Genomic DNA, 26,918 nt, shown 5'->3' with positions numbered 1-26,918 from the left:
AGCTTAACTTCTGAAATGCCATCATTTTTATAATGGCAAGACATTTAAAACATTCTATTGGTAGTAATGCAAATTTTTTATGGAGAAAAATGGAATATTGATGTGATAAAAATACCAGATATAATGTTGACCTTCAAAAAATGTCCTGTTTGCCATTTTGAGCTATTTTCCACACACACACACACACACACACACACACACACACACACACACACACACACACACACACACACACACACACACACACACACACACACACACACACACACACACACACACATCCTCTCTACATTATTCTCCTCAGAGGACTTACTTTTGTCTGTTACTAAGGGTAGTTTGTTGGTAAAAATTTAAGACACAATGAACAAAATACTATTTACTAAAATACTACATGAGCTCTCAAATACCACATAAACAATGTATTATTAATAAAGAATTATAAAAATCATCTAAAGGTAGTTTATTCTACTAGTTAAAGATGTTTATCACTTTTGGACTTCCCTGGTGGCGCAGTGGTTGAGAATCCGCCTGCCAATGCAGGGGACACGGGTTCGAGCCCTGATCCGAGAAGATCCCACATCCTGCAGAGCAACTAAGCCCGTGCGCCACAATTACTGAGCCCACATGCTGCAGCTACTGAAGCCCACGCACCTAGAGCCCGTCCTCCACAACAAGAGAAGCCACCGCAATGAGAAGCCCGCGCATTGCAACGAAGAGCAGCCCCCGCTCGCCGCAACTACAGAAAGCCCACGCGCGGCAACGAACACCCAGTGCAACCAAAAATAAATAAATAAAATTAAAAAAAAATTTTTTTTTAATGTGTATCACTTTTAAGACTCCATCTTAGTAATCATGGCGTCCAAGGTATTCAAGATCAATTGTTGGTTAGTTTTACAAAATTGCAGCCAAAGTCAGTCTTAATGTGCTGATCACAGGAGAAGGGGTTCAAACACACACTCACCAAGCACCACTGTGCCAGGCACACCCCTCCATTGAATCCCCACAATAAGGCACCACTTTGAGGCACGTACACAATGGCACAAAAAGAAGCTCCAGGCCAAGTTGCAGTGTGTGTGATGGGGCTGAGGTTTGAATCAACCAAACTCCGTAGCCCACGTTCCTGTTTAGCTTGGCCCGGGCTCTCTCAGCTTCACCTGGCCTGCTCTTCTGATGCTTATTTACACAGAGCCAGCTTTGTCAAATACACATTCATGAATGTGGTCATTCAACCAGTTGAAACAGGTATGTTTATCACCCTTAATTCAATGGCCCAGCATTTTTAGAACGTCTGATAGTCCTTCAGCTGGTCTGTGCGCACAAACGCTAAAATTTTCAGTTGATAAACTTTTTCAATTATGAAACCGGCACACACTTTTGTTGATGATCTTGATGGTCCCGAAACACGACCAAATGCATGCCTGTGGTACAGTAACAGTGAATGAGGTGCAAGCCCCATAATCCTCTGGGGATTCCCCAGCTAAGGAAAGGAGGAAGGTAATTATTAAGAAGCGAACTGGTGAACAGTGCAAGGATCATAAGATTACAATCAGAAGTTTAAGTCTGGAACTTATCAATAACAAAATCTAGGGCACGTCTCCATTTTCAATTCCTTCTTCTGCAGAATGAGGATATAAATACCACCTATTTCACAAGACTGTTTTGATAAGATATGCAAATCCTATAGGGCTGCACAATACTCACTGCAAACTGCTCACAGGTCTCTTAGAGACAGCGTTTACATGCTACAATATAATTAATTCACCTGTTTAAATATCATCTACACCTCTGCGAGCCACTCAAAGCCAGGAACTTAATCTCTCATTTTCAGTCCTAGAACCTTGCACACTGCCTGGCACAAAATCAATAAACTTTCTAGAATGAGTGAATACGGCTACTAGTTTTACAAGACAAACACCTTGGAACAGCCTACTGCTCTGTGGTTTCCCTCCAGAGCTTCCTGCTTTCAGATCCACTCCCAGATAGTCAATGTAAAGGCTAAAGTCTACAGGTATAGAGAGACGACAGCAGGCCTCAGCACACAAGGATGCAAAACTCTCTCTGTAAAAACACATGTCCCTTTCTCAAAGTTTCAAGTGTATAAATGTGACGAGCTACCTTGTAAAACTTAAGATGCCAGGGCTCTCCAAACTCAAGCAGCAAGAACTCTAAGTCACTCTGACAGAGCTTTTCATACATTGATAATCACATCAGAAGTTTATAATATTCCCAAATTACAACAGGTTCTCCATAGTTTCTGAAAACAAAATATATTTTGCATTAAGAGCCACTAAATGGCAGACAAAGATAATCTAAGCTTTATCTTTTTCTGCTAATCCCCCTCCTCCCCTGATACCAATCAGGAAGTCAAATCTCATCACCAGCAGCATTTTCTAATCACATTTGATTAAACATGTTTGTTTTCCTGCTTTAGTCCATTAGGGTTGCTCTGACAGAATACTACAGACTGTGTGGCTCAAAACAACAGAAATTTATTTCTCACAGTTCTGGACACCGGGAAGACTAAGATCAAGGTGCTGACAGATTTGCTATTTGGTGAGGGCCTGCCTCCTGGTCCACAGATGGCTGTGTTCAGGCTGTGTCACCTCACATGGTGGAAGGGGCAAGGGAGCTCTCTGGGGTCTGTTTTATAAAGGCACTAATCCCACTAATGGGGGTTCCACCCTCATGACCTAATCATCTACCAAAGAGCTCACCTCCTAATAGCATCACACTGGAATAGTTTCAGCATATAAATTTTGGGAGGACACAAACAGCTCACTGCATTTCCCAACACGAAGTGGCTAAAATAAAAGATTAACCCATTTCTTATTAGGCATTGAATGGTTACCAAAAGTGGGCTGATCTCTCCTTTTCATACACAGGAAATGACCCAAACCCAAGATGCACAAGACCACTATTTACTTGAACATTAATTAAACTCAAAGATACTTTTCTAGACCACGTCTACCTTCTTTGAATTCTTCACAGAATTAGACACACGACATACATTTGATGACCATTTTAAAGGGCACAAAACGGGAACCAGGGCTTTGTCCTCAGGGAGCTGACATCCTGTTAAGGACTAATCATGTACTTGCATGAAATGATTTAGGAATGCTTACTGTTCAGCTTTTACATGAGTACAGATTAAAACAGATTACTGTTGGAGAAAAGGAATAATCCAGGATAGGGTTAATCATAATAACTTAACAAAATCTCTCTCCTTTTTCTAGGAGAGAAAGCTGAGATTTTTAAAGAAGTAGAGGAGCAAAGAGAGGGAATTCCCTGGCAGTCCAGTGGTTAGAACTCCGCTCTTTTACTGCTGAGGGCCCGGGTTCGATCCCCAGTTGGGGAACTAAGATCCCGCATGCCGCACAACGCAGCCAAAAAAAAAAAAAAAGTCTCCTCAACCACACTTGAATCAAAGGAAAAGGTGTGTGTGTGGGGGAAACTACCAAAGATGGTTTCCAAATATATTCAAACTGCCTTTCTGGGTACATATATGTAGGTTTAGTTGCTTTACAGTTCAGAGTTTACAGAATCACAGAATTACACAGTGCCAATGTGTGAGCCCTGCTAGAACGTCCTTGCAAACAGTTACTCTACCTATGAATTTAGATCTGCACTGTCCAAAAACATGGTATTCCCCACTAGGCATGTGTGCTAATTTAAATTAAGACTAAATAAGTTAAATTTAAAACTTAGTACCTTAGTCACACTAGCCACCTGTGAAGTGCCCAACAGCCACATGTAGCTAGTGGCTACTGTACTGGACAGCTCATAATTACAGGCCATTTCTAACACTGCACAGAGTTCTCCTGGACAGGGCTGCAGCTCTTCAATGCCTAAAGATTAAGTACATGTCACAAAAGCAGGCCCTGACCTCAGCCCCAGTTTTGTGATTTTATTTATTTTTTTAATATAAACTCTTTATTGTACAGATGAGAATCTGAGACTCAAAGAGTTTAAGTGACTTATCTAAAGTCACACAAAAAGAAGAGTTCTGGGCCTCCCTGGTGGCGCACTGGTTCAGAATCCGCCTGCCAATGCAGGAGACACGGGTTCAATCCCTGGTCCAGAAAGATCACACATGCCGTGGAGCAACTAAGCCCGTGTGCCACATCTACTGAGCCTGCACTCTAGAGCCCACAAGCCACAACTACTGAGCCCACATGCCACAACTACTGAAGCCTGCACGCTAGAGCCCGTGCTCCACAAAAAGAGAAGCCACCGCAATGAGAAGCCTGAGCACCGCAACAAAGAGTAGCCCCAGCTCTCTGCAACTAGAGAAAGCCTGTGTGCAGCAACGAAGACCCAACGCAGCCAAAAATAAATAAAAATAAAATAAATAAATTTATTTTTAAAAAAAAAAAGAAGAGTTCTGACTCCCCCTCCCCTCCCAAATTTTTGTCAACAGGCTGCTGGCTCCTCTTAGCAGACGGATGTTTCCTCGGATCTCAGACAGCTTCTCTCCCGCGTGGGATCTGGCACAGATATCTTTCACCATCTTCTCCCATCAGAACATGCATTTCTGGCAAGAGAGCAGCTCTGATTCCCTGGCTTTTCTTCCTATTTCCTCTGGATAAGGTCTCTATAGTTTTGTTTTTGTTATTTTTTTAATGGAAGAAGCCAAAGTACTGCAGTGAGGATATTTATCTTTGAGATTCATTTAGGGGAACCTGGTTTTCTTGGCCAAATGCTATAGTGAGCTAACCCTAGGTAGAAAGCATGGGCAGGATGAGGATGGACAAATGTAATAGCTTTGTGATTTTAGACAAGTCACTTAAAGCTCTCTAAGTTCCAAAACAATTCCTTATCCCATAAGGGGCTGTTATAAAAGAAATCAAGTGAGCTGATATATATCCATCTATTCTAATAACTACAAAGTACTGCAGGAAATGTAAGGTTTTAAGACTATGAAAGAACACTGAACTTATTTAGTCCTTCAAGAGGCTCACAGCCTACTGGGCAGACAAATATGAAACAAACAATTATAACATGTGAAAAATATACCCAAAGTATAAATAAAAGTGTAGTTGGTAAACATTTGTTATTATTAAACCAGAAGCCAAAACTAATCAAACTAAGTTTTTTTGTTTTTTCTCTTTATTTTGGTAAAATTTAATTGCCATAAAAATGTTTAGTGAAATGAGATAAAATTTTACAAAATATCTGCTTGTGGTGCTTACTATACTTACCTCCATCAACAAATGAATTTTATCTCATACTGTTACTTAGACAAAAACATTTTTTAAAATTCACCAAGGAGAGTTCTCTTTTTATGAGTGTCAAATGCAGAGAAGTCATAAATTAGGCAAAAAGAATGCTATATATTTTTAAATAGCTTTAAAGCCATTAAAAAACCCCTTTCCTGAGGGGCAATTAGCAGTATGTATCAAAGGACCAAAGAAATGGTCATGTCTTTGTTCTAATTCCACCTCTAGAAATACATGCCAAGAAAATCATCATAGGTGCACCCAAACACTTCTATATAAATGTAATAACCATTATTACTTATACAAATAAAACCTGGAGATAGTTTAAAAATTAAACAGCAGGTAATCGGGTAAATAAATTAAGGTACAGTCACACAAATATTATGAAGCTATTAAAAATTATGCAGTTTTTAAGCAACTATTAAAAATCAGTAACTTCAGTTAGCCAACAAATATGTGGCACCATTCCAGACTCTGAGGACATAGTAATGGACAAAACAAAATGTCTTCCTTCTGGAGCATACAGACTAGTCAAAGGGTAAAGTGTTTGGTAAAATATTACATGAAAAAAGTAACAATCAGAACTATCAGTCTGGAATGTAACCTCAGCAAAATGGCAGAGTAAGCAACTCCAATCTCTCATCTCCTCAGAAACACTGAAAAACAAGCAGAAACTGCCAGAAAAATAAAAGACAAATATTGTATGAAATATACATTATATGAAATGTCCAGAATCAGCAAATCCATAAAGACAGGAAGTTATCAGAGGTTACCAGGGCCCAAGGGGAGAATGGAGAGTTACTGCTTAATACCAAGTTTCTGTTTGGGGTGATGAAAAAGTTTTGGAAACAGTGGTAATGGTTGCACAACAACGTAAATGTAATTAATGCCACTGAGTTATACACTTAAAAATCATTAAAATGGCAGGGCTTCCCTGGTGGCGCAGTGGTTGAGAGTCCGCCTGCCGATGCAAGGGACACGGGTTCGTGCCCCGGTCCGGGGAGATCCCACATACCGCGAAGTGGCTAGGCCCGTGAACCGTGGCCGCTGAGCCTGCGCGTCCAGACCCTGTGCTCCGCAACGGGAGAGGCTACAACAGTGAGAGGCCCGCATACCGCCAAAAAAAAAAAAAGGCAAATTTTGTTATTTGCATTTTGCCATAAAATTTTGGAAGAGAAGTAAATCACTATAATACTCCTCCCAAGAGTAATAAAGGAACATTATCAACAATTCTGATCACAGATTGGATAACTTAGATGAAATGGACCAAATCCTTGAAAGATACAAACTACCAAAGCTCAAACAAGGAGAAATTCATAATCTGAATAGCCTATACCTATTAAATAATTTGGATCAATAAGTAATAACCTTCCAAAACAGAAAGCAACTGGCCCAGATGGGTTCACTGGTGAATTCTACCAAATATTTAAGGAAGAAATGATACCAATTCTCTACAATTTCTTCCAGAAAATGGAAGCAAAGGGAACACTTTCTAACTCATTTTATGAGGAAAATTATAAACCAATAACTCTCATGAACATGGATGTGAAAATCCTCAATAAAGTGTTATCAAATAAAATCTAACAATGTATAAAAGGAATTATATAACATAACCAAGTGGGATTTATTCTAGGTATGTATTTTTGAAAACTGGTTCAACATTCAAAAATTAATTAATGTAATCTACCATATCTCAAGGCAAAAGAAGAAAAATCATATGATCATATCAACAGATAAAGTATCTGACAAACTTCAACACCTATTTTTTCTTTTTTTGGCTGCACCATGTGGCTTGTGGGATCACAGTTCCCCAACCAGGGATAGAACCCTTGCCCTCGGCAGTGAAAGCGTGGAGTCCTAACCACTGGACCACCAGGGAATTCCCTTAACACTCATTTTTTTATTTAAAAATAAAAAATAAAAGCCTCTCAGCAAATTAGGAACAGAAGGGAACTTCCTCAACTAGGCTATTTCCAAGTGAAATTAACATTTGCATTGGGACTAGTAAAGCAGCTTGCCCTCCCTAATGTAGGTGGGCCTCATCTAATCAGTTGATGGCCTAAATAGAACAAAAAGGCTGAGTAAGGGAGAATGTCCTCTGATCTGACTGCCTTGAGCCGTAACATCAGTCTTTCCTGCCTTCTAACTTGAACTGAAACGTCAGCTCTTCCTGGGTCTCTAGGCTGCCAACCTTCAGACAGGAACTACAGCATCGGCCTTCCTGGTTCTCAGGCCTTTGGACTTAGACTAGAGCTACTTCATTGGCTCTCCTGGACCGCTAAATGCAGATCTTGGAGACTTGTAAGCCTCCACAATCCTGTAAGTCAATTCCATATAATCAGTCTATTTCCATACACACACACACACACACGTGTGCACATGCACGTATGCACACACATACATATATCCTATTGGCTTTGTTTCTCTGAAGAACCCTAATATATTTATATGTCAACTGATATCAACTAAACCTGTATACTTTTATATTAAGGTTCAATTTAGAAACTGATCACTCAGGTGACCTTTCCATATTTAGATACTAGGGAAAAAGTATCTCTGCACTCCACCTCTTGGTGCCAGGCTCTATTCTAGGGGCTGAGGATACAGTAGTGAATAAGACAGAAATGCTCCTCCCACGGAGCTTACATTTTGAGGGAGAGAGAAATGAGACATTAAATACACACATACATATTTTCAGACTGAAACTACATACTACTTTTAAAAAGAAGGGGAATAGAAAAAGGAGTGACCTGGTGAAAGAGGCTGCTTTAGGTTGGGTGGTGGGGAAGGCCCACCTGAGAAGGCATTACTGAGCTGAGACCTGTATGACCAGGAGCACGTCACATGGTGGTCTGCGGGCAGTGCTCTCCAGCCTGATGGGACAACAGTGCAAAGGTCCTAAGGCGGACACAAACCTAACGTGTCAAGGAACAAAAAGAAGACACCAATTCTGAGCCTCAACCTCAGGCAGGTTTGCAAGTATCCGCTTGCTTTCTGTGCCTTTACCACTGCTTGAGAAGAACATGTCCAGGCTGGTCTGCTGGTCCCAGGACGAAAGACATGCGGTCCAAGTCCAACCCAGATGAGCCAACTCCCACCTGACCTGCACATCCCAGAGAAGAAATAACTGTCATTTTAAGCCAGGGACTGACAAACCTCTTCTGTAAAGGGCCAAACAGTAACCATCTTAGGCTTTTCAGGCCATATGGTTTCTGCCACAGCTATTCAATGCTGCTGTTGTACTGAGAAAACAGCCATAGACAACAGTAAATGAATGGACGTGGCTATGTTCCAATAAAACATTTATTTATGGACACTGATATTTATAATTCATATAATTTTCATGTGTTATGAATTCTTCTTCTTCTTTTAGTTTTTTAAAGCCACTTAAAAATGTAAACTCCATTCTTAGACTGCAGGCCATACAAAAACAGGCGTAGTTTGCTGCTCCTGTTTTAAGCCAGCAAACTTGAAGGTAGTCTGTTAGGGTACATTTTTGTAGAAATAGTTATAGCACACACAGTGGATACGTGACACAACCTGCTCAAAGAAGTGGCGCATTTAGGATCTTACATACAGACCATTAGAAGGAGTCTGAATTTTCTACTGTGTACAATGGGCATGATGTAGCCTGATTCACATTTTTTAAAAGGTAGCCTGGTTGCAATGTGGAGAATGGATTGTAATGAAGCAATACTGGTGAGAGATGATGGTGGTTTAAATATCCATAACACAGGTACCACATCTTGTTTTTGGGGGGGGGGCCCACATGGCATGTGGGATCTTACTTCCCCAACCAGGGATTGAACCTGCGCCCCCGCCAGTGGAAGTGTGGAGTCTTAATCACTGGACCGCCAGGGAAGTCCCACCACATATTTATTCTTAAATTCTTGGAGCAGAGGTTCTCAGCTTTTAGTCTTAGGACCCCTTTATACTCTTAAAAATTATTTAAGGGCTTCCATGGTGGTGCAGTGGTTGCGAGTCCACCTACCGATGCAGGGGACACGGGTTCGTGCCCCGGTCCGGGAAGATCTCACATGCCGTGGAGCAGCTGGGCCCGTGAGCCATGGCCGCTGAGCCTGCGCGTCCAGAGCCTGTGCTCCGCAGCGGGAGAGGCCACAACAGTGAGAGGCCCGCGTGCCGCAAAAAAAAAAAAAATTATTTAAGATTCCAAAGAGTTTTTAAATTTTTAAATTTTATGTGGGTTATGTCTACTGATATTCACCATATTAAAATTAAAACTGAGGAAATTTTAAAATATTTGTTCATTTAAGAAATAAACCCATTACAGGGCAACATAAAGATTTTCATGAAAAATAACTGTTTTCCTAAACAAAAAAGTTTAGTGAGAAGAGTTGCATTGTTTTTAATTTTCACAAATTTCTTTAATGCGTGGTTTCATAGAAGACAACTGGAATATCTTTGTGTTCTGCATTCAGTCTGCTGCAATGTCACATGTCTGTTAAGCCTCTGGGAAACTCCACTGTACTCTAATAAGAGAATGAGCGAAAAAAGGTAAATAATGTCTTAGTATTATCGTGTAAATAGTTTGAACTTGTGGATCACTGGATAGGGTCCCCAGACTACCTGTGGAAAACTGCTGGCTTGGGGTAATAGCTTACTTTTAAATGCTAGAATCTCAGTGATTCTGAAGTACAGCTGTCCTTCGGTATCCTTAAGGACACCTACCCCGCTTCCAACCCACAGATACCAAAATCCACAGATGCTCAAGTGCCTTATATAAAATGGCATAGTATGTGCATATAAACTAAGCACATCCTCCCATATACTTTAAATCATCTCTAGATTACTTATAATACCTAATACAATGTAAATGCTATGTAAATAGTTGCTGGCGCACTTGCAAGTTTTGCCTTTTGGAACTTTTTAGAATTCCCTCCCCCCTTTTTTTTTTGGCTGCGTTGGGTCTTCATTGCTGTGTGCGGGCTTTCTCTAGTTGCGGTGAGCGGGGGCTACTCTTTGTTGCGATGCGCAGGCTTCTCATTGCGGTGGCTTCTCTTGTTGCGGAGCACAGGCTCTAGGCACACGGGCTTCAGTAGTTGTGGCACGTGGGCTCGGTAGTTGCAGCTCGTGGGCTCTAGAGCGCAGGCTCAGTAGTTGTGGCGCATGGGCTTAGTTGCTCCGCGGCATGTGGGATCTTCCCAGACCAGGGCTCGAACCCGTGTCCCCTGCATTGGCAGGCAGACTCTTAACCACTGCTCCACCAGGGAAGTCCTCCCCAAATGTTTTCAATCCCTGGTTGGTTGAATCTGCAGATATGGAACCTGTGACTATGGAGGGCTGACTGTACTTTGAGGTAAGTTACTCTACTTTACATACTATTCAGTACGGACAACTTTAAAATAAAGAGACTCGCCCCAAAAGTCAAGCAATTAATTAGATATAGATTATGCCAGTTTCCAAAAGCAAAGACATTGTTCTTTCAGGCCTTTGTACAATTATAAAAATCAACATGCAAAGCCTGCTGACTGTGCAGCACTGCACCCAGTGTGGCAGGTTCACCTGAACCCCTACTACGCCCCACAGTCTCCTGTTCCCAGTTATCCGTCTGCAGTTCACTGTTCACAACACCACAGAGCAACTGTTCTAAACACAGATTTGACTCATCACTCTCTTGCTCAAAACCATTTGAATGGTCCCCATTTTCTTCAGGAGGAATCCAAATTCCTTGGAGTCACTCCATAGGCGAGTTCTAAACTGGCCACCGCCTGCCTCTCCAGCTTCACTCCTGGGTACGCTGCTGCGGCCCTTCAGAACCACTTCTGTTCCAGAAGGTGAGGGCTACCTCTCATACCCATACCTTTACACCTAGAGCATCCTTCACTTACAAGGGGGGAGGGGCTCCCGTTTCTTCCCTCAGCCATCTCCTTCAAGATCAAGCTCACATGTCACCCTGAGAAACTTCCCCGGACACTCCGGTTATCACAATGCATCTTAAGTTTGCCTATTTGCTGGTCTGTCTGGAGAGTGAGCTCCTCAATAGCAGAAAGATACAGAACCATCTTTGTGTCTCTAAGCAGTAGAGTACCTGGCCCAGAGTAAACACCTCCACTGATCTCTGCTGAGTGAACAACTTACGAAATTTGGTAAAGAAACTTTATCCAATTTAGAATTAGGCAGAAACAGAAATGAAGTTAATGGAGAGAGGTAATGAAGGAGGGAGAAACTAGAACCTAAAAGAAGAAACAATTTTAGGAAGCAATTTTAAAGGGCAATACAGGGCTTCCCTGGTGGCGCAGTGCTTAAGAATCTGCCTGCCAATGCAGCGGACATGGGTTCGAGCCCTGGTCTGGGAAGATCCCACATGCCGCGGACCAACTAAGCCCGTGTGCCACAACTACTGAGCCTGCACTCTAGAGCCCGTGCGCCACAAGTACTGAGCCGGCGTGCCGCAACTACTGAAGCCCACGCACCTAGAGCCCGTGCTCCGCAACAAGAGAAGCCACCACAATGAGAAGGCTGCGCACCGCAACGAAGAGAGGCACCGCTCGCCGCAACTAGAGAAAGTCTGCGCACAGCAAAGAAGACCCAACACAGCCAAAAATAAATAAAAAATTAAAAAATAAAGGACAATACAGTTTTTAGTCTGATCATACATAGAATGCATTTGACTCTCCTTGCACAAGTGTGACTTAGTCTGTAACATTTCTGAAAGATCACTTTTTTCCCTGCTTAATTTAGTGTATGTATGAATCACACACAGGCTGACTAATCACCTGCTAAAGATACTGCATGTGGATCACAAGATTGAAACAATCTAAGGACAGTAAGAACTTAAAAAGATACATTGTGAATATACATAACCTATCACAGCTACAATTGTTCGTTACAGTTTAGAAGGAACCAGGATAACATACGTTATTGTAAAGTGCAGGCTGTGCTAAATTAATAAGGCACTTGCCTCCTCTGCTTTCACATCAACCAAAATAAAGCACACTCAGATAAAGAAATCATTGTGAACTTTTCTACTCTGTCTCTAAGAAAAGATTAATATACTCTTCAGTGTGACCTTGGACATCAGGCCAGAAGGTAGGTGCCCTGTTGTCTTCGTGAGTGTTGTGGTCAAGGGAAGATCAGGGCTGGCATGGGGCACTTGGCATTGAATTGGCATCTACTCAGCACCTTGCACCAGGCACTATGCAAGGTACCTTATATACTTTAGGCATCTTATTTAAACCACCTTTCCTCACAGGCTCAATCACAATCAGTGAGCAAAACTAAATATTTGTAAGTATTCATTCAACAAATATTCACTGAGCACCTATCGCTAGGGTCTGGGAGGACAAACGAACCTATCTTGTTCACTTTTATATACCAAGATGTCAGTGGAGTGTCTGGCACATAATGGAACATGAAGGCCAGATGATTTTGCCTCCTAAATCTCTCAAATCTGCCCACTTCTCTTTATCTGCCCTCCACCAGCCTAGTGCAAGGCCCCTGACTGAGTGCCCTGCAGCCATTCTTGTTTCCTCTAATTCAGGGTTTCCCATTTTTGGCACTACTGGCATTCAGGGCCTGACAACTCTTCGTTGTGGGAACTGTTCTGGGCACTGTAGGATATTTAGCAGAATCCCTAATGCCAGCAGCACCAACCCCATGCCCCAGTCATGCCAATCCAAAATGTCTCCAGACACTGCCAAACGCCTCAAGGCTGAGCGGCAACATCACTCCCAGGTGAGAACCAACCGCCTAGAGCAGACTTGCTCTCCCTCCGCCCTCTGCCTCAGTAGTTCTGACCCTTCAAAGCTGAGCTCAAACTGCATCAAGAAAGCCTCTGGAATATTACTCAGCCATAAAAAGAAAAGAAATTGAGCTATTTGTAATGAGGTGGATAGACCTAGAGTCTGTCATACAGAGTGAATATGGAATTTAAGAAAAAACAATGTCATGAAGAACCTAGGGGCAAGATGGGAATAAAGACACAGACCTACTAGAGAATGGACTTGAGGATATGGGGAGGGGGAAGGGTAAGCTGGGACAAAGCGGGAGAGTGGCATGGACATATATACACTACCAAACGTAAGGTAGATAGCTAGTGGGAAGCACCCGCATAGCACAGGGCGATCAGCTCGGTGCTTTGTGACCGCCTGGAGGGGTGGGATAGGGAGGGTGGGAGGGAGATGCAAGAGGGAAGAGATATGGGAACATATGTATATGTATAACTGATTCACTTTGTTATAGAGCAGAAACTAACACACCATTGTAAAGCAATTATACTCCAATAAAGATGTTAGAAAAAAAAAGAAAGAAAAAAAGAAAGCCTCTCCCAACGCAGCCACTACAGGGTGGGTCTCACTGCTGGTCTCTCCCACAACACTCTCCCCTTTAGCATTTTTCACAATTGTAATTAAGTAGCATTTAATGTCTGACTGCACAACCAGGATATAAACGCTCAGTCTGCAGGAACCAGTGGGCTTTGTTCACTGCTCTAAGCCCAGGGGCGGTGCTACAACAAAAAATTTACTAGTTTAACGAATGATTTAAGTGCTCTGCTGGGGCACAGGGATTCCAAGGGAAGAAAGACAACGTCTTTGTGTTCAGAGAGCTGAGTACAGAAATGGCAAATAAGTTTCATCTCCTGGGCAAGCTCAATTAATTTGTACCTGCTTTGAGAAGCTGTACATCTAGACATGTTTCTTCTAAAGCACCAATATACCAGATACCACATTCCAAAGCAATATGTAGGACCAAGATGCAACGTTTCCTCAGGTGGTTGAAAACTCATCCACATCATGGCAGAAGGGGTCAGAGGAGAGCTCTGGGAAGCTGCTGGCGCTCTGTTAATCCCGTTCTGCCGCATCGAAAGGACAGGGGTAGAAATCTCTCTCCCACGCCAGGAAACTTCAAGTCCGGGAAAAGGACTCAATTAGGATCACGGAGAGAGCCAACCTCGGGTTCACACAGTTGGGTGCATGCAACATCCACCTCGTACCTGAGAAACAGAAAGGGCTGGCTGGCTATCGGCTCCGGGGACAGGGAGACATTACTGCCAGGCTGGAGTCAGCCCACACACCCCCACTTTGAGCTGATGGGGTTCAGGACAGGCTACCTCAAAATACGGCACCTTGGCAAACTGAATATTTCAAGCTGAATGAATTTGAGAAACACCACATAAAAAGGATTTTCTGACCTTCCCCTGAAACAGGTCATAAGACTTTCTGTGAGACAGGCCCACTCTATGCTTGGAAGAAAGGAGAAATCCTCATCTCTAAAGACAGAGGAATGCCGCAAGAAATCTGAATGAACAGGCCTCGCGTCTCCCCCAGCTTACTCCCCAGAGCGCACACCCTTTTTTGTCCCATCGCATTTTTTCCGCTGTTCTCCATGCTCCATCAAGCCCAGCGTTACAACCCTCGGGTTTAACTGCTTCTTTGGTCTTCATTTCCTTATGAAGGCCCCAAGGTCATGTAAAACTTAGAGTATTTATATTTTTTGGCTGCACTGGGTCTTCGTTGCTGCACATGAGCTTTCACTAGGGGCGGCGGGCAGGGGCTACTCTTCGTTGTGGCGCGCAGGCTTCTCATTGCGGTGGCTTCTCTTGATGCAGAGCATGGGCTCTACGTGCGCGGTCTTCAGTAGTTGTGGTGTGCGGGCTCAGTGGTTGGAGCATGCAGACTCAGTATTTGTGGCGCACAGGCTTAGCTTCTCCACGGCATGTGGGATCTTCCCGGACCAGGGATCGAACCCGCGTCCCCTGCATTGGCACGTGCATTCTTAACCACTGTGCCACCAGGGAAGTCCCTAAAACTTACATTAAATAAATGTATGCTTTTCTCTTGCTAATCTGTCTTCTGTTACAGGCGCCCTAGCTGAGAACTAAGGAGAGTAGAGGAAAAGGTATCTTTCCTCTCTTACAGAGCAAAGGATGCAGGTCACCTGTGCAAGAGATGAGATGTGGGCCATTCACAAGAGAGCACTGCAGAGGGTCACCTCAGACCAGGTCCATGGTCCCCCAGAAGAGCAGACACTGAGGGGCTAAGGAAGGAGCAAGCAACCAGCCCAGAGGAAGAGGCATTTGCTCTCAGCAGAGTAAAAGCAAGTGACAGCGCTCAGGGTGGGGTCTCTGAAGGATGCCCTTTGAAAGCACTCAGAAGAGAACGAGCATTGACACCAGCAAATCGCAGAGCTCCAGCGCCTATTTAGGAAGGACTTTCCTGCCCTCATTTCCTTTCCTTCTTCCCAGTCCTACAACCCAGGAGGGGTCAGAAACAGGCTCCGTGGCAGAAAGAGAGAAGCAGCCCACCGTACCCAAGCTCCCTTCCTCAATTGCAGGCTTTCTGCTTGGAGCAGGCCTGGGCCGGAGAGGCAAGAAGCTTCAACTTCAACAGGCTCAAAGTTCTGTTGTGACATGAGACTGAAGGCTTTCATGGCTGAACTGACAGTGTGTTTTGTAATCTGAAGCAACCACGGGACATTTTCTTACCCAGGAGTGACAAGAGCAGGCTGAGTTAGGCCCACAAGAGTGTCTCATCCAGGGGCAGAGGCAGAGCTAACTCTACAAGCTGACGTCAAGGGCCAGTGGGAGAAAAAGACACCTGCTACGTGTCCTCCCGGCTGTGCTCACCAACACGACCGTACAGCTACTACAACCGTACAGCTAGTAGCCGCCAGCGACACCGACCTATTCTTTCCTAGTGGAACACCACCTCCATATAACACAAATGTTCAGGAGAGGGGTCCCAACTTCACGGGGGCATCAGACTGGTCAAAAAGCAAACCTCTTCCTCCTTTTAAGGTGTCTATTAGGGGTGGCTCTATGATCCAGCTGGGGCCAGTTCCAGGAAAGGTTTGGTGAGGTCTTGGGGCAAACTCTTCCTGTATCTTCTGGGAGAGTTCAGGAGCTGGAAGAACGCTGAACTGTTACAGAATTATTCTGCAGTCACGTCTGCGCGTGGTGAGGAGAGAGCACCGTGACGAGAGAGGCCCCTGCATCACAGGGCGGCGCAGCGGCAGGGACGTGCTGCAGGCAGCCAGCAGGAGGTGTGCATCCAGGACCTGTTGGCAAGGCACTGGAACCGGGGAGTCACAAGCATCCGGCTGGGGTCTGAAACCTGACATCCCCTCTAAGAGGAGACAGCCAGGGAGCAAAGCCTGGAGAATCCCAGCGTTTAAGACAGAGAAGTAATGGTGAGGACAAGGAGAACAAAGAGGGGGTCTTCCTGAAGAAAGAGGGAGTGAGCATTCCCACATACATGGGGTGACAGATGCTGCAAAAAGGTCAGGTGAAGCTTTCTCTCTTAATTTTCTGCTTAATTTCATTAACAAGATCAACATTATTTAGACCTCAAGAGTAAGTCAAATCAAATGCAAATATCAAATCACCCATTAAAGATATATATTGAATCGTTACTGAAAGATTTATGAGTGCACACTAGCACTGTGTTTAACAAAACTCCATATTAATACGCCCACTCAAGAATACAAGTTTCGGTGGGCTTCCCTGGTGGCGAAGTGGTTGAGAGTCCGCCTGCCGATACAGGGGACACAGGTTCGTGCCCTGGTCCGGGCCCGTGAGCCATGGCCGCTGAGCCTAAGCGTCCGGAGCCTGTGCTCCACAACGGGAGAGGCCACGACAGTGAGAGGCCCGTGTACCAAAAAAAAAAAAAAAAAAAAGAATACAAGTTTTGGGGGCTTCCCTGGTGGCACAGTGGTTGAGAATCCATCTGCCAGTGCAGGGGACACAGGTTCGAGCCCTGGTCCGGGAAGATCCCACATGCCGTGGAGCAGGTAAGCCCATGCACCACAACTACTGAGCCTGTGCTCTAGAGTTCGCATGCCACAACTACTGAAGTCTACGCGCCTAGAGCCCGTGCTCTACAACAAGAGAAGCCACCACAATGAGAAGCCCGCGCACCACAACAAACAGTAGCCCCCACTCGCCACAACTAGAGAAAGCCCACGCACAGCAACGAAGACCCAATGCAGAAAAAAAAAAGTTAATAAATAAAATTTTTAAAACAGAATACAAGTTTCACAGATTAGAGTACTTAAAAACACAGTATCAAAAATGGAAAATGGAAACAACACACTTTCACATCTTCTAGAACAAGGTAAAGGGCTAACAGCTATCACAGTCACAGTGTCAATGTGTCAATGTTAAGGCCAAGGAAAAGATGGGTTTTGACTCAAGCCAGTGTCTAGGACATCTGTTGCTCTGGCTCTTTGATAACAGCCTCCTGATTTCCCTCTGGGGAACCCCTCTCAGTTCATGTGGTTCAGTGGAGGCTGACAGTCCCACCCGTAACCTTAGCTTCGGAAATGATCAAGGTGGTTAATGAAGGCACAAGGGCACTCACTCCCCAGCTAGGCAGGCTGCCCTGGGTCTAGCTGGCACTAATGAGGAAGAGAAGGTTACTAAACTGGGAGACCAGCTGCTGGAGTTGCTGCCACCAATCTTGGCTCCCATACGGCGAGAGCTTGTCTGAGAACTAAACCCATGGAGCTGGAGAACAGGGACAAGGAGTCCTGATGACATCATGTGAGCACCTCGATCTGATCCAGCCAGAAATTTCACCCTATATTTTTCAACTACATGAGTCAAAAAACTGCCTTTTTTTCTTAACCCAGGTCCGAAGTGGAATTCTATCACTTGCAACCAACTGCCATTGGCTAATACCAGCAACAATTTTAAACCACTAATAATTCAAAAAGAAAAAGCTCCCGTCTCCTTGTAAAAGTCTCAAGTTCCCTTAGGATGTTTCAACCCATAATTTTCTTCCCTTCCTCTGATCTTCTAAGTCATTACTGTGTACCTACTCAGGCATTCAATTATTTACTCGCTTGTATTGTTACTCATATGTATATCATGGCCTCATCTCAACTAGTCAAAGATGGCCAAGGATGAGCTGTACATAATTCTTTGTATCTGATAGTACCCTCCACCGTACAGGGTATAACCTGACTAATCATGTCTGAGAAATAAAAGGTAAGTAAAGATGGGCTGCATCAGAGTAGAAAACTTATCTTTACTGGAAATGAGCTTAACGGGAGGTTCTTTAAGATCACCCCCAGTTCATTCATTCATTCACACATCAAGTATTTATTTGGCACCTACTGGGTACAAAGCACTTTAGAGGTGCTAATAATAGCAGGGAAAATGACAATGTCTCTGATTTGACACTTAGCTGGGCTGTGTATCTCTCCCAAACCCCCCAAAAGAAAGATACCATTTAAAGAGGCTCAGTGAGGGAATTCCCTGGCAGTCCAGTGGTTAGGACTCTGCGCTTTCACTGCCAAGGGCGCAGGTTCAATCCCTAGTTGGGGAATTGAGATCCCGCTAGCCACGCAGCACGGCCAAATAAAAGAGGCTCAGCGCAGCCACCGGCATTTTCTCTGTAGCACAAACTCCATTACATTATAGTTCATGCTTTCCCATGTGAAACATCCAATAAATGTATATTCACAGAACATTAAAGCTAAAATGGGGGTGTGAGAAATCCAGTCTGGAAGTTTTAAAACATTTTTAATAATGAAAGTTTTCTCCACACCCAAAAGAAATCTACACAAACAGGCAAGAGTGGCTGCCCCAACCTAGGAGGCAGCTGGGAGTAACACAGTCTGGAAACCACTGAGGATACAGTTTATGGTGGGGCTAGAGCCAGGCCAGAGGCTGCCTCCCAGCTCTCAGGCCAGGTTCCTATAACGTCGACTATTTGTTGCCTTTGGCAAAGAACACACTCAAAATGTATCTGTTTAATGAGCAAAGTAATCAAATATAAGCATAACTAATTTCTTTCTTGAAATTGGGCCAGTATGAGAAACTGGAGCTGGACCCAGTTTTCAATCTTCTTTTTCACTGAATATCTAACTAATCCAAAATGGCGATAGAAGACAGGTGAGCAAAAGAGAGGAGGGAGGCCAGGGTTACTACCCAGTATGGGTAGATTCTATCTGAACTTGTCTGACTCCCTCACTGAAGTTAATTTTTGGACACCTCTTTGTTTCCATACTTAGTACATGTAAGGAAGTGATATATTGTATTTTATACACACACATGCACACAGATACACACATACCCAGTAATGATCTACAATCCTTTATTCACAATCCTAAAATCCAAAAAGCTCTCAACACTGAAGATCTTTTTTGGCAAGAAAACCTGACCTGACCTGAACTCATCTGGTGGCAAAACTTGACCTAAACTGACTTGAAGTTATTTATTGTCTTTATTCTCCCCACTGAGTGTAAATACATGTTTCACTACAAGATACCGATGTTTAATTCCAAAGTTCAGTAGAATTTTCAGATAAGGGATTGTGGATTTCCATATAAAATGTACTAAATAATGAGGACCCTGAAATAACAGATTTTTACTTCAAAAGCACGCTTTAAGGTCTATACAATATTAACAGAGGACAAACATTTAAAATCAGAAGTTTCTGAGCTAAAAGGGATAATCATTCATTTATAGATGAGGAAACTGAGGCTCCCGGAGGCCACATGACTCGCCAAAATCAACTAGTTTACCTGCTACCCTCACCCAAGGCGATGCACTTCAGTGGCCATTAGTCCCCATCCAGAGGGCCCTCCCTGTGGGTTTGGATCAGGTTCTGCTTTTGTTTCATCAGAGTTCCCAAGGGTTCTTCAAAAGGACCTGGCTCAACTTAAGGGGAAAATAAAAAAAAATTTTTTTTTAGTACTTCCCTCTCTCAATTCCACTTTTCTTTCTCAGTATTTGGATGAGTATACAAATAGCTTACTAAAAGGTAGCAGCCAATAATACCACTTATCCTGAGAGAGGGAAAAAAGATAGTGATGAACCCACAATTAACAATGATTTCAGCCCTTCTACCCATTACAATCAGTGAAGTTATTAACAAGTTGGTAATATTAACTGTGTGATGAGCATATTCTATTTCAAAGGTTTGTTTCAAAATAAGTATGAAGGGCATAAGATAGTTGATGACAATAATGATAGCAGCTGTAGTTCTACCACTTAACGAGAGCCTATTATGTGCCAGGAGCTAATAGGCTCAACCCTGCAAAGAAGGTATTCTTGCCTCCTTTTTGAAGATGAGGAGGCTGAAGTTTAGAGAGGTTAAGTATCCTTCTGAAGATCATATAAGGGACAGCCCAGACTATCTGAGAAGCCATAGAGACATGCTTAAGAGTACAGCTCTGGAGCCATACACTGCCTTGGTTTGAAGCCCAGCTCCGCCATGAACTAGCTGGATTAATTTGTGCAGGTGCCTCAGTTTCATCACCTGTAAAACGGGTATACAGTCAGCCCTCCAGTATCCCTGATGCGGAACTGGAGGATACGGTGGGCTGAGTGTAAGGGTCTTGATCACCTTCAGACTTTGGTATTGGAGGCAGGGGTGGGGGATGGTTAACACTAGTACCCATCTCACAGGTATGATGTTGTGAGGATTCAATGAGTTAATATATGTAAAGCAGTCAAGAGAGTGCCTAACATCTGATAAGCCCTATGTATTAGCCATGATCATGATCATTAATACCGGCACCAGCATTCAAACCCAGATCTGCCTAATCCTGCAGCTCCTCTTTTCAGCTGCACTGTAGAAATTAACTACAGGCAATATAGTAGGGGTATCGAGCCAGCTGTTTCCATTTCCCATGCCACCTGCTGGCATTCTTTGCCTCTCATTTCTTTTGTCTGTTCCAAACTTTAAGATCTGTGGCCATTTCAAGACTTTCAGTAACTAAATAACCAGACGTGGAATACATAAAAAGAAAAAAAATTTTTTTTTCAGGTGAATGACCTTTAATCCAGTCCCTGCCTCACCAAGACGAGGCGTCCGGAGTGATGGCAGAGCCCTAGGGGACAGGGCAGGCTAACAACTGATGCCTTTGAGTCACCTTCACGCTGCAGGGGAGTTAATAAACAGCTAACTTAAAATTACTCAGGGCCAAAAAAATCTTTTATCAGCAATAAGACACTTAACTATGTATAGATACAATCACTGCATTAAGGTGCAATACATGAAACAAAGACAGAACAGCAGGTAGTATAATATTAGGTACATATTCCACATTTACAAGTCTGGGGCACTTTCTCAACCCTTACTTATAAGACTTATTTTCATCAGCCCCTAGACCAAGAACTACTAAAAGTGTAAACCTGAAAATCATGCCATATATTCATTAGACAAATATTTAGACTGTATACTCTGGCAGTACCTGGCACAGCACCTGGTCACAGTGGTTAAAGATAGCACCCTCTCTTATGGAGCCCACAATCCAGCATGGGTACAGACTTCAAGCAAATGTATACTGTGGCATTTCTGAAAAATATTCTGTCAATTTTTAAACCTTTTGCAACCTCCTACCCTCAAAAAAGAAAAAAATAATAAAACAAAGAGACGAATTTCTAACAACTTGAAAATACAACTTTCTTCCAATTCCTAGACACATTTTAAAAGGGGATGTTCTCTAAAATCACATACGTGTACTCCAGTTCTCACCTATTCATAGTCTCCTGTACATCTGTTTATGACAAAGAATACTGTATTAGACTGTCAGTCATGAAATAGCCATGCAACCTAAATCAAAAGGCTGTTTCATTCAAGAAAATATTTAAAGTCCATACCCAGAGGGGCACAAAATCTATTAAACCTGGGTGTTTCCACCTGCCAAACCTGTTGCTTGGACCCTCTGGGGTTTACAATCTTAACGAATTACTTTATGCTTATACGTATGCTTTACGCTTTAACTAACAGCAGATCAAGACAGGCTGGGTTTGTGTGATCTGGAATCTAAATGATTAGCATATCCCATGACCCGAGAGCTTGTGCTGATTCCCAAGAGACTGGGTGCTGGAATCCAAGACGGTTATGGGCATCCTGTTCACAGGAAGGGGCCCTAGGCTCAGCTGATCTCGGGATAGAGAAAAGTGTTTGGAGATGACACACATCAGTGTTTTCACATCTACCAGTACAGCCTCTAAGGGCTCACTGATGATATTCAGCTGTCTCAAATAAGAGACCAAAAAAAATGAAAAAAAGCACCTTTTCACGTGGAAGTCCTTTAAATTTGGGGCCCGTACACTCTCCCCACTGCAAATTCACGTGCCAAGAAAACACCCCTCTTGGACAAAGTTTTGAGATCCGGGAAGAAACGGGATGAAGAATATAAAGTGCCTCTGTCAAAGGGAAAAGATTAGAAGGGTGACACCTGAGGAGGAAACCGCAGGTGGGGCAAGGACTGAGAAATCAGTGCAATTTAGGAACTCTGGGTCCCGGGAGAGGGGTGCGTGGAGAACAAGGCCTGAGGGAGAAAGTCAAATGACTTGGGGACCCTGAAGAAGACACCTGGAGGGAAAGGGAATCGGCAGAAGGAGCGCGTATCCCCCAAACCGTCGGGAGAGCGAGGTCTGGAGCCCAGGTGCTGAAACCGCAGCCCGGAGAGGAGCTCAAAGTTCGCGGCGACCCCGGGGAAAGGGCAGGTTCTGGAGCTCGTCCCCGGAGCTGCAGGGAGGATGGCGAGGCAAGAGTGGAGCGCGCCGGGGCTGGGGCGCCGTGGGGTCGTGCGGGTTCAGCGCGCCCCGGCCAGGGCTCCCGCGCCTCTACTCACCTCTCCGAACTGGAAGGCCGAGACGATGGTGACAACGACGCCCACGAAACAGACGTAGAGCCCATACCTGTGGGACAGGCAGGTATAGGTCTGTCTCTGCAAGAGCTTGAGCAGCATCACCCCGGCCGCCGACACGCCGCGCCGCGCCCGAAGGGCCGGAGACGTCGCCGCCGCCGCCGCCGCCGCCTCCTCAACGAGCCGCCATTCCGCGGCCCCCACCGGGCTGCCGCGTTCAGGTCACAGGCTCCGGCCGCCGCGCATTGCCGCTCCGGGGATCGACGCCCGCTCGGCTCCACGCCGCGGCCGCCGCTTCCGGGAGCCGGGAGCCCACGCCCTCGGTGCGGCGGAGGCGGTCGCGCGGCCCGCTAGGCGGCCGGCGCCGCCCCGGTCTAGCCCAGCTAGAGACGGGGTCGGCGGCGGCGGCGGTGGGAACAGCAGCGCCACCTGCAGGGCGGAGGGGTGGAGGGCAGCCGAGTGCCCTCCCCGACTGCGCGTGCGCCGCGGGCTCTCCCGGCCTGGCTGGGATCCTCGAAACCGGGTTGGGCGGGCGACCGGGCCGGGGCTGGCCTCTGCAAGGAGGCCGCGCCCCAGACGGTGCTATATTGACACGAATGTTTTGGTGCACAAAACCCTTCCTGCATTTACAATAATTGGGAAATCATGGTTTTTCACAGCCCTAGGAGGAGATGCTGTTATGGGCCTCCTTTCCTCTCTGGCTGTCTAACCATATTGTTTGAAAGAGGAAATTTGGGGGCTAAATGTGCCAAAACCTAAATTCATTCATTCATTTATTAATTAAATATGTATTTAGTGTCCGGTGCCTGGCATAGTGCTTGGTGTTGGATATTCAAAAATGAGCTAGGGCTTCCCTGGTTACGCAGTGTTTAGAAAACCGCCTGCCGATGCAGGGGACACGGGTTCCAGCCCTGGTCCGGGAGGATCCCACATGCCGCGGAGCAACTAAGCCTGTGCGCCACAACTACTGAAGACCGCACCCCTAGAGCCCATGCTCTGCAGCAACAGAAGCCACCGCAATGAGAAGCCCGCGCACCGCAACGAAGGGTAGCCCCCGCTCGCCGCAACTAGGGAAAGCCTGTGCACAGCAACAAAGACCCAACACAGCCAAAAATAAATAAATAAAGTAAACTAAAAAAAAAAAAAAAGAACTAGATCTGGCCGCTGTTCCCAGAGAGTCTAGTTGGGGAGATAAACACATAAACCACTAAATACAGAAAAAGTTGTTATGATAGAAGTCATGTGATGTACTGGAAGTCATGCGGGCAGGAACCCATGCAAAGCGGGTCAGTTATTTCTACTTTGGCACCAGATGATTTCTAGCAGGGCCTTCAGGTAGAAGAGGGGGTTTAGACAGTACCACATAATGGAATAAAACCAGAGGACTTAAGTCTCAAGGGGTTTGCAATGACAATATTTCATTTCAAGATACACTTTTTTCTTTCAACATTTTATTAACACTCCTGGTGTCTCTTTCCACCCCTCATCCCAGGAGAAGAGGGAGGTACCTGACTGGTGAGGTTGCAAGGAATTGAGCTTGTCGGCCAGAGACAGGAGTTCTGACCCACTCTCTGCCAAGTACAGGAGCACCTGTGTCCCAGCCTGGGCCTGGGCCTAGAAAGTCTGTCTCATTCAGGGAGAAAGTATTGGCTGCCCACTTGTCTGAGGAGGTGAACAACATTCTCCAATTAACTCTATCAGTACTAAAGCTGACGCTTTGATCTCCATCTCTCTGTACCTATACCACATTCTCAGTGGTTTTGAAACTTAGGAGACGAGAATGCTTTAAGTGTTGGGCTCCAAAACACCATCCATCTCTGAGTCACCTTTTGCTCAGTCTTGATGAAGAATGAGCAACCAAAATAAACAATCCTACACAAAGAAGAGCCTCTTGCCCTGGGCCTGCAAAACGTAAATGTTGAATATAAAGATGGTGTATTTGGAAGGCCTTACCTTAAGCTTGATAAGAAAACTGAACCTAAACAAAGAGCTTGAACTAGCTGATTAAGCAAAGTTGAAATAACTCCTGATACATCTATATTTAGCTGAGTCCTTGCTTTACTCAAGGTAAAAAGTTGTTAAAATAAATAAAGTAAAATAAAGTGTTCACATTATGAAATGCCTTTACTTTTCAGCTTTAGGTTTGAAATACTTGCTTGTTGTCAGACAACCTACTTTAATTTTATCCCCTGCCTCCTTTCAGGGTATACAGTGTGTGTTCATAAAACACAGGTCAGTTGTAAGTGACCGCATGCCTTTCTTTTTTTATCCTAAAAAAGAAAGCCAGGGAGGCTTTTAATTTTTTTTGCAAAATATCAAATAAAACAAAATTATTAAGAAATTTTATTGCTTCTGATAGAATTCCAAGAGCCAAAACATAACATGGCCCACTGTTTATTTTTGTGAATGCAAATATATCATGTACACATAAACAAATATACATGTTTTTCTCATTAGTGTGACCATACATTATTCTATTTACTTGATTTTTACTTGTGGGTTTTTTTGGTAGGTTTCATCGATGCCATACAGGCATCATAAAGGCAAGAGACTTGCCCATCTTATTCATAATACATCCCTACCCTTAGTATTGTGCCTTGCCTATGGTAGCCAATTGATAAAAATTATTGGATGAATGTATATATTTTGAACTGATAAAAGTATCAAGTACACAGTTGGAATTATTGAAGTTTTGGTGAGTTGAATTTCAATATGTTGTTAATGGAAACAAGAATATTATGGGGCTTCCCTGGTGGTGCAGTGGTTGAGAGTCTGCCTGCCGATGCACGGGACATGGGTTCGTGTCCCAGTCCGGGAAGATCCCACGTGCCGCGGAGCGGCTGGGCCCGTGAGCCATGGCCGCTGAGCCTGCACGTCCGGAGCCTGTGCTCCGCAACGCGAAAGGCCACAACAGTGAGAGCCCCGCGTACCGCAAAAAAAAAAAAATAATAATAATAATAATATTATGAAGAACGCACCAAAATTTTGAGGTAGGACTCACTTTGAAAACTATCTGGACCTAGATCATTTTGGCTGGGGGATTTCCAGAAATGTACTCAAGTCATCTAGGTTTTTAAATTTCTGTTATGTTTATTTACTCTGTTTCATTTTGTATATTACTTTTTCGTCTGTCTCAATTTTTTCCTTTTTTTTTTTTTTTTTGTCCGCACCCAAGGCGGGCATTTTTGCGCCCGGACCAGGAACTTCAGCAGTGAAAGGAAGGAGTCCTAACCACTGGACCGCCAGGGAATTCCCTTCTCTGTTGCTCTTGAGCTAGTTGTTTCAGTGTTTATTGTTTTTCATAAATGTTCCAAAACTATAAGCTTCCCTCTAAGTACTAACTTTATTGCATCGCATGAATGTCAATATGGAATGCAGGTGCACTCTGGGAGGTGGGGCTCCACTGCATGTGCCCTGCCTGGGGCGCACAGTGTCCACATCAGGGGGACCGAGGCAAGATGATTCCAGACCTAGGCTAAGGTGGTAACTTGGGCTCTCTGGATGTTCATGGATGGGGCAGAGCACCACTATGTCCCCACACACTGGTACAATAACCCACCAGGCAGCACGTGAAAGAAAAACCGAAAACAACCCTCTGGAATCAGGAAGCGTCCCCTTCCTCCTGCAGTATGCCTCTAGCGCCCTCTACTGGCAAAGGAGAAATACTCCAAGTCCAAGTCCAGTATTACTGAGCCAGTTCTGAACGGTTGAAGTCGGAGCTGAGAGGCAACAACTGATAACTGGCACATCCCTGAAACTAGGGTTCCAGGTGTAATTTAGATTCTCCTAATAAGATGAATTCACAGAAGATTTTAATCCGGGAGTGACATGGGGTGAGAAGCTGGGCAAAGGGCACCTGTTTTTTGCCAGTGAGTAAGTGCAGGTGTGATTTTGTTCTGAAGCCAGCACTGCTGGAAGTGGCTTCCTGCCTCTGTAGCAGATGTCCTGGTCTGCTCTTCTCCGACCGTGGCAGAGTCCACAGCTCCCTTGGAGCTCAGTTCAGCTGAGGTTTGGGGAGCACTTCCTACATATTCAACCTAAAATCTTTGTTCATCCCTCCTAATGGTTCATGGATGAACCAACTGAATCTTTTTATGTTTAAATCAATGAGTAGATGTTCTAGTCTACAAATAA

General features: G+C 44.4%; 1 protein-coding gene across 4 annotated transcripts in view; it reads right to left on the bottom strand.

Annotated features, from left to right (window-relative positions):
* The window catches only part of GNPTAB (N-acetylglucosamine-1-phosphate transferase subunits alpha and beta), an 82,034-nt gene extending 58,936 nt beyond the window's left edge, over positions 1-23,098 (bottom strand). For 2 of the 4 annotated variants that reach the window (XM_030856250.3, XM_030856252.3), the window contains exon 1: positions 22,770-23,097. In XM_030856250.3, coding sequence (XP_030712110.2) covers positions 22,770-22,886 — 117 coding nt within the window. In that variant the 5' untranslated portion in view covers positions 22,887-23,097. Of the gene's footprint in view, positions 1-22,769 lie in introns of all 4 variants that reach the window. The other 2 variants (XM_030856249.3, XM_060305826.2) reach the window with 2 other exon arrangements.
* Between the last annotated feature and the right edge of the window lie 3,820 nt (positions 23,099-26,918).

The sequence above is a fragment of the Globicephala melas genome, chromosome 10, assembly GCF_963455315.2.
Source record: "Globicephala melas chromosome 10, mGloMel1.2, whole genome shotgun sequence".
NCBI lineage: Eukaryota > Metazoa > Chordata > Mammalia > Artiodactyla > Delphinidae > Globicephala > Globicephala melas.
This window is presented reverse-complemented; position numbering and strand designations above follow the sequence as displayed.